Source organism: Mercenaria mercenaria, chromosome 17 (assembly GCF_021730395.1).
Source record: "Mercenaria mercenaria strain notata chromosome 17, MADL_Memer_1, whole genome shotgun sequence".
NCBI classification, from domain to species: Eukaryota; Metazoa; Mollusca; class Bivalvia; order Venerida; family Veneridae; genus Mercenaria; species Mercenaria mercenaria.
Genome location: NC_069377.1, coordinates 11,333,324 through 11,352,634, shown reverse-complemented (window position 1 = coordinate 11,352,634; position 19,311 = coordinate 11,333,324). Strand labels below are relative to the sequence as shown.

Genomic DNA, 19,311 nt, shown 5'->3' with positions numbered 1-19,311 from the left:
AGACAACTGGATGGCTTCCTTTCAGGAAAGAGTTCATTATATTAAGCGAGGTTTCGAACCAAAGGCAATGAAAGGCAAATCTTTCTAAGACAGTGATCTTAGCCATTCGGCCACGGAAGCCCCCTCCACCCATCACCTCCATTCAATATCTTCCATGAAAAAAAAAAATAGTGCTCTCCGTAGTATGTACATAATAGTTTATAGCAGTTTTATGCCATGTAAAATAAAAACACAAACACAAACCAATAAATGTATTTAATTTTTAAAGCATTTTATTTGTTTGTTTTGGGGTTTTAACGCCGTTTTTTAACATAATATCAGTTCTGTAACAGCGGGCAGTTAGCCTAACCAGTGTTCCTGGATTCTATACCAGTATAAACCTGTTCTCCGCAAGTAACTGCCAACTTCCCCACATGAATCAGAGGTGGAGGACGAATGTTTTCAGACACAATGTCTTTTATCAAATCGTCACGGAGAGCATACGCCTCGCCCAGGGCACGAACTCACGACCCCGTGATTTGTAGATCTTCGCTTTCCCTATTGAGCTACGCGGGCGGGCGTAAAGCATTTTAACTACATCCAGTGAGCGGTGTTTCACTATATCATAAGTTTCTATTTCTTCATTTTTTCCTCCCAATGATGAAGGAATATCTCATGTTTCCTACATCTAGATGAATTACAATGACAAGATTTTCAATTGTTTTTAACAGACAGTTAAATGAATTTGCGGGATAACCTTTTAAATAAATTACAAAAAAAAAAAAAATAGTTAATTGATTTGTCACGAACGTTTCTATTAAAATAATAGTAATTGTCACATGTAATAAGATTGATTTCATTTGATTTTAAATAATATGCTTTTGACAAAAACAATACGTTATTTCAAGCATGCACATTTCTGCCTAAGAAAGGTCAAACGTAGTGTAATAGTATCCCGGGAAACACATCTATTTTTAGATTCATAGGTAAAACGTTACGTCGGATACGTTGCATGCGTCAATACACGTAAATTTCTATGTAAAGGGTGTATTGGTCAAGTCCGAAAAGGTGTACGCCAAAGCTGTCATTTACATCGTTTATTGTTTAATGTATTTGTTTAAAGGGATGTCTTGATCAATTAATGAGACAATAAAATATAGTGACAGTAGACTTGCTTTAGGCATTCACATGTAAAAATGGCCATATGTTTAGTAACATAATTGTATTTCATATACGCTCTTTTCGTCACAAGATCCTTTAGCAGCAGATTTTCGTAAACTACATTAAAGGAATTTATACATTTTATATGCTAAAATTTTATTTGTCACAATTGTACATGATTAAACTGTTCATATACCAAGAAATAAGAAAAGTTAACAATAATAGTTAAAGTGGCATTCTGCGCATCTTACTGCTCATAGTGTTTTTTTGATGAATGTTTTATAAAAGCAATTTTCAGTTGCTGTGCATTTAAATGGTTAAATTAACGATAATGCCACATAAGTGTTTGAAGTTGATGCTTTAGAATAAAATAATAGTTCTTATCTTCAATCTTCTACGCAGTGATCTCCCTAATCTATAGGTAGAGATTTCTAAAATTGAAGGGAAACATCCCTGCATGCAGTTTGACTTTTCTTAAAAAGACTGCCTCAGTCAAAATAAGAATAGTCATATTTGGAAAGTGATTATTTCGTATTGGTAACAGTAAGTATATTGGGTTAAAAGCTATTATATCCACCACCCTTTATACACACACATCTTTTTCAGTTGGATTTTTACTTGAAAAATGCGCATAATTCCACTTTAATGAAGGCAGACCTGTCATTAAAAAGCTTCGGTTTCAAACGCACTGGTTATTATTATTTCAAAAAATAAAAAAGCAATGTATGTTTGAGATTTCTAAATTATTAGAAATGAAAGGGCGTTTACACGAATCAGCAATTTACCAGCGTAAGAAACATACATTCTGACTTATGTGTCGCTAATAGTAAACTGTCATGGGCTGTTTTACAGCCGCTCATCGACGTATGAAAACATGGCAAGTCTTTACATAAGGGCTCGTACGCATTGGCAATAACATGCGTATCTAATGTCTTAATTGTCCAACCGTGTGACGTGATAACATGAGCGACAGGTCAAGGCACAATAAGTATATATGTGTCCATGTAAAACATCAACTCTCGATCTCAGTTTTGTTCGTGGCCAAAGGAAGATGGCTCACATAAACATAGCTTGGTTGTATTGCTGCTTCTATGCAGGTAGGATGTATTAATTAACGTATATTACCTTTTGGAAACTTTAAAATGCAGAACTGTACAAAAAGTAAGGAAAACAATTCTTGTAAATTGGGGCTTTTTTTCATATTTTATTAAAAATGCTTGTCTAAATACGGATAATAATGATCTGAATGACAGGAAAAAAGACACATTCCATTTCTTTTTACTTTCTACATAGAGGGGATAAGAGATGGCAGTTGTACGATTTTTATTTTTAAAAAATATACGGATTAAATATTTATTTTGTTCACATGCTTTGCAACATCTCATATTCATTGGAAAATATGTTAATGCGTTCAGTCAGACTCTAAATTTAACGATAAATGTATGAACTCCAGATATTTCATTCCTAAAACTGCTAAGGAAAGAAACAGCCTGCATCATGAATACAGTTCTTTCGATAAACTAATTGATATTATTTAATTTATTTTTATTATACCAGATTTATATAGCGCCCTTGATATAATATGATCTGTAATTTATTGCGCTAGATACATGAAATGTTGATATATCTCTGAATTATCATTTAAACACAGATTTTAAAATACTAACAAACAGTATCAAATAAATCTACTATTACAAAATATATGATCAGTGAACAAACAAAAACGATAAAAGTATTCTTTGACTATTGTTTAACACATGGCATTTGGCAGACATGGGTATGATGTAAAATTGTTACAACATCTTATGTTTCAACGCTTTTTTTATACTTCTAATTATTTAACGTAGGTTTTTATAGGAGCATTTTATGTTTCAACGTTTTTTTTATATTTCTAATTATCTAACGTATGTTTATATAGGAGCATTTTGTTTCCAAATTCAAATCTTAGAGGAGGTATATAGTTACGTGTTCATAAACAATCACAAATTTATAAGAATTTATTGTAACTACGCGAACACGTATTATCTCTTATAACTCTACCAAAGAGTGGCATGTATAAAGATGTACATATAATGTGCATTTATAAAGAAATTTTTGATTTTTAATACGGATTTGTGAGTTTGATGAGACTTTCATAAACAATCAAATGTATTGAAATCTCAACAACCTTTCTATTGTGTCAGCATATCAAGATTTTATGCGTTACACGTCACTAAACTTCAAAATGAGATACGTGTAGAGAACATTGGTTATTCTTCCCAGTAACATCTGACACCATCGTCTTTTAAAATTTTCATAAACTGAAATGACACTAGTCAAACATCTTTTTTTACATTTTCAATGTCATTTTGTATTTTCTAAGTATGTGTTATGCCTGTGGACTTACTTCTAAACTATTTACGAATTAATTATATAATTTTTACTTCTGAGAAAAGATCTTGTTTATGTATCAAAGCATCAATGTGCTAACAAATTTATCAAACATATATCAAAGAATTCACAATTTATATCCATAACAATAGTTCTAAAGAAAAGTAATCAACCTATGCACGAAATGAATACATTGCAAGCATTTCTGCGAGTCAAGGAGCTGACAGTTAAGACTGGGTGCCCTAAGGGTTAAAATGAGGACTGTTGTATTGGTTTTGTGTAACATTTCCAGCCATATAAGACTGGGTGCTCTGCGAGTTAAAATGGGGACTTCTGTATTGGTTTTGTGTAACATTTCCAGCCATAATTCTTTTACCGTTTATCTTAACAATAATTTATAATGAAAATGTACCATTTGTCGTGTAAGATATTTATAACAGTTAGATAAAGACACCACGTATACAGATGCCTGTTAACTGTATAAAAGTATAAAAGATACATGACAATTGATCAAATAGTAATAAATCTTTGTGCGGAGGAGAAAAACTACCACAATATTACGTGATGCGCGTTTTAACATGATTACCCTTGTAACAAGTGATTATGTTAGTTGTTCCTTGAAACGGATTGGCGTCATCTCAAAATAATGTTTACACATTGCCATGTACTGTACCAAGTTTTGATAGTCCATTAAATCAAATATTAAACCGTTCTTGCAGGCAGAGAGAGGGTGGGGGATGGGGCTACAAGTGAAAATGATGCCTTAAAGTTAGGGGTGACTATTGAGACCAATTTTGACTATTGCAATACTATTGATATTGCTTAAAAACTATTGCGATACTATTCTATTGCAGGTTACTATTGCGATACTATTGCAATAGTTATCGGCCATCATATTTTATACAGTAAAGCTACCAACTGGCATTGTTACACAGTGTAACAGACGGCACTGTTTATAATTGCTGTTAACACACATTGAGATGTTTGTATAACTGAAACGGACAGAAATAATTCTAACATTAAATATTTCTTGCCTTCCTTGGCTTTGGAACAATAAGTAAAACAATAAACCTATGCAAGGTATACTCAAACGAATCGGCCATTTTGTTGCGAAAGTCGACATGTTTAATAACCCAAAGCATCGAAAAAGACGAAAATGAACGGATCGGATTAAGGTGTACCAGCACTAAATGAAGGGCCCTACCGAACAGTTTGCTGTATAATACAAATAGCCTTCTTTCTCCATGTCCATAGTACATTTTCTCATCTAAAATTAACAGGTTATTTAGGCCTAAACATATTTAATCAAAGTTTCTAAGAAACTAAATTTATTAATTATCTCCCAGACTTCTCAGTCCTTTATGGTAGTTTAATTCCGTGAGGGTAATTATTGTAATGGAGACATAAACATGTTCCGAGGTGCAAATGAAAGCTGGCTCTGTTTCTTGGTTTATTAATTATAAATTATTTCTGTATTTACTAAAATTCCAAAACTATCGAAACTATCGATTGTTGAAGGAACTATCGGCGATTGTTATTGGATCGTGACTTTTCTATCGATGCATGCTATCGGGACACTTAGTATCGCAATGCATCGATAGTTCGATGTATCGTTACACCCCTACTTAAAGTCACGCTTCAGGATTGCTAATATTGCCTGGGTTTTTATTTTATTTTGTTGTTGTTGGGTTTGTTTGTCCTCGGTTGAAAAGGATTTTGAGATTCCGTGTGCGTACATAAGACGATTTTTCAAAGTGCGTGTGCCGAAATTTAGATAATCACACGAGTAAATACAATTGTACGTTTAAGTCGCGTGTATTTGATTTGATAAGCAATATTTTCCATGAAAAAGAATTCAAATTTTCTATGGTCAATGTATAAATGAATCATAAAAAAGATAAAACCGTCTATGCAACCTGTGTCTGTCATAGCTAATTATTTTAGACAGAATAGATTACTTAATTGCTGTAATTCATCATTTCCCGGTTTATCACTTGTCATAGGGCTCGTTTGCGTTCATTTCAGGTTTTCCCCCTATAACGTATGTGCACGTGCTCTCATAAACATTTCCGTTAGATCTGCCTATAAAATTAATATTTATTGTTTTGTACATCATGGTTAACTGCCTTCAAATTGTTTTATCGGACAGTTTTTATTTTAAATGTATTTTATGTATTTTATTTCCTTATAGAGCGTTTTCTTCATACATTCACTAAATTAAAAAAAAATTGGCATGTGGCAAGAGTACACAACAACCGCCAAAACCTTTACTCGATTTGATGTCTTCTGCTGAGTGAGATTCCAGCAAATTGTACGAATTGTTTTTTATTCAAAACGCAGTTTCCGAGGTGAAACAATTAAAAGTTAATTCAAATTAAGTGCTATTTATTCGAGTTTTCGTACTCCTATTATTCTTTTACAAACCTCGAAGATTGTAATACACTAAAATCTGTCACGTATATTTGTATGGTATACTCTATGTATATGGTAATATTTCCACTTAACAGCTGAAACAAAAGTTTATTGTACAGTTTTCAGATGTCAAATTGTTTGTATAATCTGATGTAATATGATTTTGACGGAAAGATACATAATCTTTGTGTAAAATGAATTGTTGCGGTTAAATGTATCTTATTCTAAGAATATAGTTAAAATAGATTTACTGAGAAAGGTTTTATCTTTGTCCTAAGAAGACTTCGTGAAACGGGCCTGTAGGCCTTGCTCGTGTCTCTTTATTAAACTGACACTCATTTTTTTCTCTTTCAGTGACGATTCTTATACCTACAACGTTATCCCTACCATCCTCACAGGTCGATATTGACAACATAGCAAACGACTTAGTTTTAGAAGTTTTTGTTGAGACGAACCATCTGTCAACAGGAACTTACAACATTACATATAAGTTGACTAATGCAGGCACAGTCCAAATTCTTCAAACAGATGACTGGGAAATTATTTATTCTATGCATAATAGAGACATTCTCACTAAAAGACAATTTATAGCTAATGGGTTAGTGGTAAAACCATACAAAGAAACTCTCTACAAAATTACTCCCCAAGCTAAAAGATGGCCGGGTCTTGCCTCAGGAGAGACGTCCTACATCACAATAACAGCCAAAGGCTTATCAGTCTTCAGACAGGATACACACCCACGGTTCATCGTGAGTTCACAGAGTACAATGCCGAAAACAATACAGTCAACTGACGATATTACACTGGGTTTCGTGAAATTAGACCCGAACAGTAATAACGATTACTCAAAGATGTCTGGAATCCAACGAACAATGATGATACCGGATGTAATGGACATGGACAGAGTCCCTGCAACCATCGTTTGTCCACCGCCGCTTAATATAACCATTGCTCCCGAGGTGCCGTTGTTGGAACTGGGCACTGTCACTAAATTTCACGTCTGGGCCGACTCCAGTGTAAGCGATGCTTTTAAGAAATACTTCGAAGGTGAGTTTTCACACCATATACAGTTCTTCTACAGTATAATATCAGTTAAAACTACAAATCTTTTGTACTCTCAAGCAGTTGTTCATTATCTCCTTTTTTGGAACTGATTAACTAAACGATGTGTCTGGAATCCGTAGATGTTCAAAACTTTTCATTAGTTGTTTATTTTTCTGTGTTTACAAAGGGCGTTTATTCCAGTTTGTATCATTCTATGTGAAGCGGGAACATTAAATAGTTAAGAGATTAACGATAAAAGAATTGTTTCTTGAATCTCTGGTGTCTGTTTTTTAGTTTTTAGTTGTTGGTATCAACATTTACATTTTGGGATCTAATACTATCATCCTGTGATATCTACCACGAATCAGAGTGAATCGCTTGAAATATACGTATTCATCTCCGGCTGGATAAAGATTTGCAAGTTCTGTTAAATGCATGTATTTTGGATTTTTTCTTATATTTTTTTTATTTCAGCATTGAATATCAACTGAGAAAAGTTACCATAGCCAAGTTTTTTTCTTTTTCAAGCTTGTTAACAATATTAACGTACCATAAATATTCACAAAATATCTAATAAAATCTGTAAGAAGATTCCAATAATGTTCATAACATTTTGAATACTACTGAGTAATCACATTTTATTCCGATGAATCTAAATTTCTTCTTTTTTTTTTTTTTTTTTTTGACATTTCCGCGTTTTAGATAAAAATTGTTTTCAGATCTCTATGTTTAGATTAATTAAAGCTCATTTTTCTTTCTGTTCGCCCGAGCGTAATAACATTGTCGTAAGCTCGCCGTGTAAATGTTTATAACATTTTTTAAAAACCTGTACAAGTATCTTGCTTATAGTGTTGAGTTCTAAATTTCAGCTGTCTTTAGAACAATTCCAACAACTACAGTACTTGAGTTTGTGAATTCGGAGCCCCCAGCAAATGTAGACAAGATTTATATACAGCAGACTGGGCCAGACTCTATGAAGTCTGAAGATTACTATGAGCTAGCTGTCCGACCAAAGACTGGGGGAAGAAACTTCAATTTAATACACATGTCAGCCACTTCCGAAGCCGGTAAATATTGTCTTTCACTTCTGTATAAAGGAAAATAGTGATGTTTACAACAATCATTATCAGCATCAGCATTATCCCTCACCCCCCACGTCAATACCACTATCATCATTGTCATCGTCTTCTTCCTCTTTAATCATCATCATCATCATATCATCGTCAACTTCGTTTTCTTCAAAACAACATAGAAATTCAAATTATCTTTGATAGCTTTATTTTCTTTTTGCTTTTACACTGCAGGTTTACACAATGCCGTTGAATCCCTCATGTCCGCAACAGGTCTGTATGATATATTACCCGATATGACCATTGTCGATGACGCCAGGTTTGGACACCGTGCTCTTTCCCTTGACCTAACTAAAAATTTCTTCTCGTATGAAGTAATTGAAAGGGTTTTGAAGCTGATGAGCACCTACAAACTTAACAAACTGGAAATGAATCTTGGAAGTGATTATGCCTGGAGGCTAGAAGTAAAAGATATACCTGAACTTACTAATGTGAGTTTGTACATTTTGTTATACTATTGAGTTTAATATAGTTAAGGACAGATTTCTGCAAAACTTACCATCTCGTACTTTCTATTATAGCAGTTTTAAAGAAAGATATTGAAGTCAAGAGGTACGAAATTCTGTCACGTATTTCGATTGCTGTCAACATGACAAAACTATGTTTCAAGCGTCCATATCTACGACCAATAAATCTTTTACTTACATGTAAATGACAAGCTCAAAAGTGGGAGAGTCGTCCACTTGGTATATGTTAAACCATCTTACAATTTTCAATCAGATCAAAATTTAGCAGCCCGGAAATACATTAAGTTGATAACTGTCTATTCATATACTTTACAATATAACCAACCTGTTATTCGGTGCATTATTTTCATCTGAAAACAAACAAATTCTTTGTTTCCTTAATTTCTAATCCTAACTAAATACTCGTGATTTTAATCCTGTTTCAGTATGCATCTAAGAGATGTCTTACAAACGACGCTAATGATTGTCTGCCACCATATTCAGGAGCTGGTGCACAGGCAGCACCGACTGCATCTGGATTCTATACCGTAGAAGAGTTCGCAAGGATTCTGAGATATGCTTATTCTTTGCATATTGATGTTATACCCAGATTCAACTTCCTTGGTGGTCTTTTGTCAGCCAAGCGAGCAACTAAACTACGATTCGATAACCTTGAGAGGACAGATCGGCGCAGCGCAAACAAAGTGAACCTTGTTTCTATATTACCGAAAGCCGCTAAAAGAAACCAACCAGAAGATGAAATGACTATTGATGGTTTGCTAGACCCTTGCAGAACTCAGACATTTACTTTCATCAACACAGTAATAAGCCAAGTCAACAGAATTTACAGCATGGCATCAGTTCCATTTAAATCATTCCATGCCGGCGGTGATGAGCTTACCCAGTTCCTCGGAGAATTTCCATCCTGTAAAAAAGCAAAAGTTAAATCAACAGCTGAAGCTTTATCAACGATGATTGGGGCCATGCAAACGACACTCTCTTCTGTAAATGCTGTCCTTCATGTGAACGAAGAAGCGATTACTGATCCATCAACTGGTGATTGTCTCAATGTAAGTTAAGTAAATTCTGATTGAAACGAATGCATGACTGGTAGAATTTGTCATTTTAAGATGTCAATGCAGTTCAAGGACAAGAAAGATAATTACTTGGTAACTATCAGTCTTTATACATATAAGGCACATTTCAGGTCATTACTTTTTCTTACCCGATCTTGATGAATAAGGTGAAATATATTGTTTTATATACTTTTGTTCTCATGATTCTCCTTACACAATGGACTGTCTTCGAAAAGCATTCACCGTGTTTCATCTTCAAAAACATTGTTTTATGTGATAATTTATGCTGGAAAAAATCTACCATCTGTTTTCTTTCGTTTTTATCGTGCTACATACAACTGGCAAGAGTCAGAAACGTGTCAGGAGCCGAAATATGTAGTCAATGTACTCAATTATCAATTTATTACTTTCTTTCAGATCCCTCCCACTTCCAAAATGTCACAAAGTAATTTGGTTGCTCACTTCTACAAGACATTTCCCGGAAGTCCAGAGGAATGGGATCTGAGCACGACCCAGCTAGCTTACATGGATGGCGCAGTAGCTCCGCCTCCTTCACCAGCTAATCCTAATGGCACATATGACGCTTTGTTGCCATACAATGGGCCCCAAAAAGGATTGGCCTCATGGATTTTACCTTATCGATGTGCAAATCGAGGTTACAAGGTATACTTTCAAATTATTATTGGGATAAAACACGTGTCGGTGTAACAAATGTCAACATATCCGGAGGGCTTCTGCGGATATCAATGCGAGTCTGAGTAACAGAAATTAAATAGCCAGTGCATTATTGTGACCATCACTGCGCTGTTTTTTGTCAGTATACTGTTTTCATGTAAAGTAATTAAATTGAATTATAACATTACTATCAGAAGTACATTGAAAAAGCAGGGCCTCAAAATTGTGCAATAGTTTTTTCACCTACCAATCAGTAAATCAACAAGCATCATGAGAAAAGCATGTATAATTAATAGGGGTATAATTTAAATATGCTAGATAAAAATCTTTAAACGCTGATTTGTATTTCTCTTTATTTCAAACGTAACATACAATACCTTATTGCAAAACAAATCTTTTATGTCGGTTGTATTTGTAGATTGTATTGAAACCAGAGAACTTCTTCAGTCTTGACCAAGCGTATGAATTAGATTTTGATGAACCTGGTAACCGTAAGAAGAGACGTTTTCATGTTATCAACATGCATCGTATGATGATGTATGAGCCCTTAAACCACTACATCAACATGGACCTCGGCAAAGATGGCTATACTTTCCTACAGTACAGAATGTGTAAATTGTTCCCATGCGAACCACTCAAGAAACCCGAAAACGTTTTAGGTAAAAAGATAGTATTTAATTGACGGTATTAAAGTGTAATATCTAGAGAGGGGATAGTATTCATAAACAATTCCAATGCGAATCATTGTTTTTAAAAAGGACAATTTAAGTAAATCAAAATATCTGTAAACTGTTTCCATTCAATGGCCTACTGAAGGATCCTGAATATCTTTTAGATATTATGATGCTAATTAAGGGGAGCAGTGGTCTAGTGGTTAAGGTGTCGGCTGCTCAACCCGCGGGTCATGGGTTCGAGCCAAGCTGGGGTAACGATCACTCCTTATATGGCATCAGTTCTGATTTTTTTCCAGGAAGCCAAGCAGTTAACTGTTTTCCATGGTGAAGGCTGAAAATGTTTTAAACTTTAAGTAGAAGAAACAATATTCGTAACTTATTTCGGTGTGGACCCAAAGACTGAATAAGCCTAAAATGATTCAAGGATCAGGCTTCATGTAAGGACCTAAAAGAGCCTTATTTTGTTTTATGACATCATAAACGCAAACGTAATGGTTTAACTGATACATGCTGCGATAATTTAATAACAGGTTATGAAGCTGTAAATATACTGAAAGAATAGTAGGTGGACCCCATAAACATCTATCAATTAAACGCTTAAATATTAAAAAGAAACAGTTCCAGCATATATGTATTATAAGGATCTTTCATTGGTTGAAGATACAGGGGAAAATGTCTGGCTTGAGAGAAACTGTTAAGGCAGGTACTCGGTAGCGCCTCGTTAGCATTCATAAATTTCTGCACGAGAGTCATCTTCTAGCACCGTCAAAAGACGTGAAAATCCTGTCTTGCATGCAAGAGGTTTACGTTCTAGCCACTGCCAGATTTTCATTAACCAATTGTTCTCTTGCTAACCATTCGCACATGCGAACTCAGGCTAAGACCAAACACGTTTTGCTAGCGATACTGTTGTTTTTGCAGGATTAGCCGCAACTCTTGATACAAGCGTGATAAGGTCGGAACAGATGCTATGGCATATGATGCTGCCAAGGTTATTGGTTTTTGCTGAGAAAGCGTGGCGTGTAGGAGAACATGAAAATATCCTCAAGGTAACGTTGCAACATGTTTTTTACGAAAGTTTATACTAAGTCGGAGACCGGTCGAAATTGAATGTCTTCTTACTGCCCATTGAAAACTAAATATTAAGACGTGAAATCCAAACTTGTGGTTGGATGGTTCATCTGGATTGGAAGCCTGATACATGTACATGGAAACAAAACTTTCATTTGGTTTCTGCCACTGACCGTTCCAAGGCGGTGCCCCACAGTGTTCCTTTGTTTGTTCGTTTTGTCCTGATGTGTTGGCTTTGTGTGTGCGTGTGTGTGTGTTCCTTTGTTTGTTCGTTTTGTCCTATGTGTTGGCTGTGTGTGTGTGTGTGTGTGTGTGTGTGTGTGTGTGGTGCACGCGTCTGCGTGCTGTGGGTTTCGTTTTGAGGAGGCTGCGTTTTTGGTGCGTGGCATTCCCTGTTTGATATTTGTCTTTGTTTTTCTATACGGCAATGGTTCAACAATAATTCTAAAGAACCGCACCGCTTTTTAAAAACTTATTCCTCTTAAAGTGTCACAGACTGTGTCTGTGTTTTTAAAGTATATATGTCATCATGCACCGAATATAGATCGTAAAATACACAAAGTTCTTTTTTATCACTTTTTGCGTTATGTGCATTCGTCATAGTATGTAACTGTGTCTCCAAAATTTGTAGGCAGAAGATCCGAGTACATTAGTAGTCGAAGAAAATCTTGCCCATCGAGCCGGTGCCATAACTATGGAAATAGAGAATCTGATGAACAATATTGCTTTTAAAGAGGGTGGACGTTTGGACGAAGCCGGATATTCGTACAGAGTGCCGACACTGGGAGCAAGGTGGGTATTTTGACTTTTGACATGTTTCAAAGCAGCTATATGTCGCTTTAGCAGGCATATCAATAAGACAAATGGTGCTATATAACATATCTTACAAAGTCAATTTGTAATATCAGTTATATCATGTTTAAAGACTAGATATGATGTCTCAAGTCGAAGACAGCAGTTGTTCGACCATGGTTGCTGATGTTGAAAATTGGCAACTCTCCCGCACTGGCACCAGACCAGATAGAAAATGCCACTATACATGTTATACCCTACCCCTAGGTATACTATAAGAACCTTGGTCTTGAACGGAAAAGTATACCTACCCATTTCAACCGCGCATTTCTCACCTGAAACTCGCAGTTCGGTAAATGTGCACTATTGATATTGAACAAGTGGTAATGTTTCTTCCATTGTGTACCTGTCACATTCCTTCAATATTTCTTATATCAGAGAAAGAGTTTATAGTTTCATCAACGTTACAGAAAAAAAAACTTTGATGAACTTCCCTAATGAATTTCCTGTCTAAATTACAAAATTATTCTGATTGGCTAATGTGAAAATGTATGTCAGTCGTCGTTTAACTACACGTGTAAGCTTAATCATTTCTAGTTTTATTAGCTCACCTGAGCCAAAGGCTCAAGGTGAGCTTTTGGGACCGCTCAATGTCCGTCGTCCGTCGTGTGTCAAGTGTGTCAAGAATTTTTAAAAAATCTTCTTCTTCAAAACTACTGGGCAGATTTACACTAAATTCCATAGGAATGATCCTTGGGCGACCCCCTTTCAAAATTGCCCAAAGAATTGAAATCCATGCAGAGCTCTGGTTGCTATGGCAACCGAAATGAAATTTAAAAAAAAATCTTCTTGTCCAAAACCACAGGTCTCAGGGCTTTTGTATTTGTAATGTAGCATCATCTAGTGGTCCTCTATAAAGATTGTTCAAATTATCCCCCTAGGGTCAAATATGGCCCCGCCCTGGCAGTCACATGCTTTACATAGATTTATATAGGGAAAATCTTCAAAATCTTCTTATCCAAAACCACAGGACCTAGGGCTTTGGTATTTAGTATGTAGCATCATCTAGAAGTCCTCTACGAAGTTTGTTCAAATTATCCCCCTAGGGTCAAAAATGGCCCCGCCCTGGGGCTTAAATGGTTTATATAAACTTATATAGGGAAAACCTTCAAAATCTTCTTATCCAAAACGACAGGACATAGGGCTTTGATATTTTGTATGTAACATCATCTAGTGATCTTCTACCAAGATTGTCCAAATTATCCCACTAGGGTCAAATATGGCCCCGCACACGTAATTATATAGACTTGTATAGGAAAAAACTTTAAAAATCTTCTTGTCTGAAACCACAAGACCTAGGTCTTTGATATTTGGTATGTAGCATTGCCTTGTGGTCCTCTCCCAAAATTATTACCCTTGGGTGAAAAGATGCCCTGCCCTGGGGTCCCTAGTTTTACATAGACTTTTATAGGAAAAAAAAAATTAAAATCTTCTTGTCTGAAACTGCAAGGCCTAGGCTTTTGATATCTGGTATGTTGCATTGCCTAGTGGTTTACTACCAAACTGTTCAAATTATGCCCCTGGGGTTAAAAGAGGCTCTACCCTGGGGTCCAAAGTTTTACATTGACTTATATAGGAAATAACTTTAAAAATCTTCTTTTCTGAAAGTTCAAGGCCTATGTCTTTGATATTTTGTACAAATCATTGCCTAGTTGATCTCTAACAAGATTGTTCGAATTATGCCCCTGGGGTGAAAAGAGGCCCCGCCCTGGGGGTCACTTGTTATATGAGTTATGTAGGGAAAATATACTTAAAGAATTATCAGATCATATTTCCTAGACTGTTTAATTATAATTACTCGATGACCCAAAGTGATAAGGGGTCACCCTACTGTGACCTTGACCAACTGACCTACTTTCTTGTTTTTTAAGATACAGCCTTGAAACTTGGATGACATGTACAGTTTTGCACACTGATCTTAAAACTGACTTTCAGTGACCATGAAAGTGACATACTGACCTACTTTCTTGTTTTTTAAGATACAGCCTTGAAGTTTGGGTGACATGTACAGATTTGCACACCGATCTTAAAACTGACTTTCAATGACCATGAATGTGACCTACTGACCTACTTTCTTAATATTTTAACATCAGTTTGACATATGAAACATGTAGCTCATATAACCCAGGTGAGCGATCCAGGGTCATCATAACCCTCTTGTTGTATAACAGTGAATATTTTGCGTTCTGTTTTGCTTTGTTTATATTTCGCCTAACATATGCACACTGCTGTGACCTCTATACCGGATGTTTATTAGGGAAGTTCACATAAGTTTTTTCTGTAACTTTGACGAAAGCATAAAATATGTGGAGTATCTCTGCAATATGAAATATTGAGACAATGTGACTGGTGCACGATGGAAGAAAAATTATCGCTTGGTACCCATTCATCGAGCTGTGCGTTTTAGGTGAGAAATGTACGATTGAAATGTGTTACTGCATTTTCCCGTTCATCACCAAGGCTCTTATAGTATGCCTAGGGGTAGGGTATAACATGTACAGAGGCATTTTCTTTCTGGTCTGGTGCCAGTGCTCTCCCGTGTGTAAACAAATCAGTCAGTGAAATTCGCACAACTTAAGACCAGAACTAGCAAACAGTAGCCTGATCGCGGCTTAAGGCAGTGTTGAACACGTGTAAATCAACTAGTTATCACACGCACATTTTTTTTTCTTCAGTAATCAACCGTCATGTTCTTGCAACAATCGTAATTGACCACATATGATATTAAAGGCAAAGAAATGCACACAATTATCTTTGCGTTACAAAATAACTTATCTGAATCCTTTTCTTAACTTTTTATGTACATATAATTAGACTATTATTGTTATGGCAGAAAGCAAAAGATATGCACTGTTGAATGAACAAAACTTGTATAGTTATCATTGGTAACCACTCTTCAGGGTAGCTAACCACGTGCCTTTTGGATACCGTACACACGAACAAAAATTCTCGATTAAGGTATCATTTTGCCTATATTGCCCTTATTACTTGACAGATTTTCATGAAATAAAGTGCGTCGAAGACAGAAGAATGCTTTCCTCCTTATAAAGCATCTGCCCTCGTTTGTCAGTACTTTTCTCAAACATTTCACCCTAATGCTTTTCGTGGGCTTACTGTGTAACGTACACACTTTAGCATTTGGGCGAAGTGTTTGAGAAAAGTACTGAGAACTGATGATAGACGTTTTGTGTGGAGGCAGTCACTCATTTTGCTGTCTTCGACGCTCTTAAGGTTATGAGAATCTGTCGAGTAACAAAAAAATTATAGGCAGAATGTCATCTGAATTTCTTCTTGTGTACTTCTTCCAACGTGTAGTAGACGTCAATATTTCTGGACTAATTTTCATGACTAAATGTAAATACAAATGTACATATATATGATCTTTGTTTTAGCATACAGTTAGGATTGGCATTCATGAGACTCCCTCCATACCCATTAATGGTAAAATCTGACATACCTCGTGTCGAAGTGGAGTACAGAGAACTTACAGGTTCGGACCAGCAATGGCGACCGCTTTTTAATGTTGATAGAAACACTGGTAGGATATCTGGAGGATATATGTTCGAGTTTCCATTATCTAATCAAAAGATTGAAGTCCGCGCAAAGTAAGTATGAGAAAATGTCCACAGTTCTTGTTCAAATCTGTAACTTTTGTTTCCTTTTTGTATATTTTTCTCAGACTTTGACGCATGTATATCATCATTTTCCGGCTCAGATAATTCTTTTAGACTGTGAACTTTTATGCAGTTAACTACACATATATCTAAAATAAGAAGTGCCTGCTTGAAGTTAGTATTTCGGTTCAAGTTTTCGTGTTACTTCTGAGGTCTTTTACCGAGAGCATGAACAATCATAGAAAAAAAATGAAAACTCCACAGGTCGCCAAACATGACAAAAATAAAAATGCTGCAGATTCGGTTTGATTGAGCCTATTTATGGACGGAATTGGAAAAACAAACGTCCGTCCATGCCGTCAAGCCACGGGTTTTGCAGAAAATACCAAAGTACATTTAGAAATCTCAACAGATGTGTTCATACGGCGGTTATAAATGGAGCCTTTAATAATTATATTGTAGTATTATGTGACTACTTCTCTTAATTATCTGTTTACCTTTTTAGATCAGCTGGGGGAAGAAATGGTGTAAAAAGACCCGGTAGATCCACAATTGTTGAAGGAAAAACAGAATTTTACTTGCCAAAGGTAAATATTATATCATAACGAATGCATTTGGTTGCAAATGATCTGAACTGAATCGAGCAAGATATATGTTGCGGATATAATGAACAGACGCTCTGTAGAGTCGCAGAAGAACGGCTTAATGCTCTTGGCTATTACTTTTATATAACCAAGTGATTCAACGTAAAATGTCTTATTCCTGATAATTACAGAAACATGATGTTTTGCCATTTAATAAAAGAAATGTATTCACTAATGCATCATGTCTCACTTGATTTCCGCATATGCGTCATTTCCATGATTTTCAGTACATGTTTGTATGTCGATATGGGAAATGCTATGAAATTAAAATCTACCGCCTTTCTTTTCGCAATTCATATAATCTCATTCACTGACTAGAAGCAATATTGAGACGAATGTATCTGTCAGATGTGAGCATCAAGACTCTGTGTCTTGAAATACACTTGCATTTGTCTTTATAACAGATTAAAGTGAGTTTCTATATACATTGATATGTTATCTTACGTATAACGCAGAGTGCGTCATTTCTTTTGCAGGAAATACCTGTTGAAATTCGTGAAGGAACATGTCTACCTATAGAAGACGCATGGACAACTGATATCGACAATGTGACCACTTTACAATGGAGAAGAGTGCTTCAGAACAGTGAACGCGTCTTGAATGATAGAAGTAACTTCATGGTTGAACGTCAGCGTGTGTTAGAGCAAACTGTTGCAGACTACAACCAAAGAAATCGCGCGAGAGGAAATCGTGGAAGAGGAACTGTTGCAAACGTTGCTCTTCCAATGGTGTTTGAAGAAATCCAGCAAGCTATGGATAGGGGACAGAATTTGTCTGCTTTACCAGCATCAAACATTTTGAGAGATGTATATCAAAAAGACCAGGCTATATATGAGCAAAGAAGGAGATTGATGGAAAATCGATACAGAAATTGGCAACAAGACTATCTCAAGTGTAAAGAAGGGCGATCGCGTGTAACTCTTCTACCAGAGACGCCATCTCTGGATATTGCCTTCCCTGGAACAGATGGCAGAGGTGATCGTGGCCAAACAGATGGTAGAGGAAGAGGCCAGGGAAGGCAGACAGGAGGGCAGGGTAGACAGTTTGGTGGTCAGGGTAGACAGGCTGCAGGGAGAGGAAGTGCGGCAGGGGTACCAGGTGGCCTAATGGCTGCTGGAGGAGCACGTGATATCCAGTCTGGTATGGCAGGTCAGTCGCAAATTCAGCCTGGAAGAGGTCAAATGGTAGGACAGGGAAGGGGAATGAGAGGAGGGGCTAGTATTGCCAGTCAAAGACGTGGCCAAAGTCAAGGTCGAGGAGCTGGAATCAGAGGCGGCGTGGCCGGCCGTTGAGATACTTCGTAATAAACACATTCGAAACTGGAACTGATGCAGTGTTTATTCTGAAAATATAACACGTAATTGTTAGTTACATTAAAAAAAGGCATGGGTACTCTACACTTCACATGAACTTAACAACGGATTTACATTATCAAAACATTTCTACACAACTATTTTAAATAGATTTCTTGCCAATGCAGCTCATTACATTAGTAACAAAAACTAAGTATGAACTCTAACACAAGTTGTTTGGCGTTTTGAGTCAAATTTAAATATGAATCTACATTATTGAAATACCGTTCATTTTAGTTGATGACCTTGACATATCTGTGCTCTGTAGTTGCTATTTGTTTATTGAACGAGAATGTTATCCCTACTGTGTTAATTATTGTTCCAAACACTTCAATCTATAGTTTTTGTTCAAGACGATTAGTGCATATGTGCTTTTATTGTAAATATTAAACTGTTTTAACAAACATCTTGCTCCACAAATACTGGCGGTACTGTAATAAAATTGACATAAATTGTGTTTTGGACTTTTACAGCGTTAACACCCTTAACGTTTTATAAAATAGATTCCTTTCATTTTATGTGAAATCCTGTGATATCAGTGAGGTAAAAATAATATTTTCACTTTCAAAGCAGTCAAAATATCATTTTATTTTTCACAGTTAGACCTAAGGAATTAGGGCAACAGTTAAATGCGGAAGAATATTGATTATAGATAATCGAAACAATTCGGTGAAGATGTAAATGTATATAAAATATACAGGAAGTTAAAGAAAACGCTACATTTTATTAACATGTAAAAAATCTGGAAACCTCTTAAAAGTTATTGACAATTTTTTAACATAGATTTCGTGACATCATAACATTTATGACG

General features: G+C 35.9%; 1 protein-coding gene across 1 annotated transcript; it reads left to right on the top strand.

Annotated features, from left to right (window-relative positions):
- The first annotated feature begins 2,089 nt into the window (after positions 1 to 2,089).
- On the top strand, positions 2,090 to 18,957 carry LOC123537323 (beta-hexosaminidase-like). Its single transcript, XM_045321000.2, has 12 exons — positions 2,090 to 2,237; positions 6,277 to 6,969; positions 7,836 to 8,033; positions 8,271 to 8,527; positions 8,989 to 9,612; positions 10,036 to 10,281; positions 10,712 to 10,952; positions 11,889 to 12,016; positions 12,670 to 12,830; positions 16,283 to 16,495; positions 17,010 to 17,091; positions 17,625 to 18,957. Exons 1-12 carry the CDS (start codon positions 2,135 to 2,137, stop codon positions 18,438 to 18,440), a joined length of 3,762 nt encoding a protein of 1,253 aa, XP_045176935.2. The 5' UTR covers positions 2,090 to 2,134; the 3' UTR covers positions 18,441 to 18,957.
- The last annotated feature ends 354 nt before the right edge of the window (positions 18,958 to 19,311 follow it).

Bases quoted from the DNA above. Each gene is read 5' to 3' on its own strand.
- LOC123537323 (XM_045321000.2), top strand. From the start codon at position 2,135: ATGTGTCCATGTAAAACATCAACTCTCGATCTCAGTTTTGTTCGTGGC. The intron at 8,034-8,270 runs GTAAATATTGTC...TTTACACTGCAG, and splicing joins GTCAGCCACTTCCGAAGCCG to GTTTACACAATGCCGTTGAA. The intron at 12,831-16,282 runs GTGGGTATTTTG...TCTTTGTTTTAG, and splicing joins GTGCCGACACTGGGAGCAAG to CATACAGTTAGGATTGGCAT.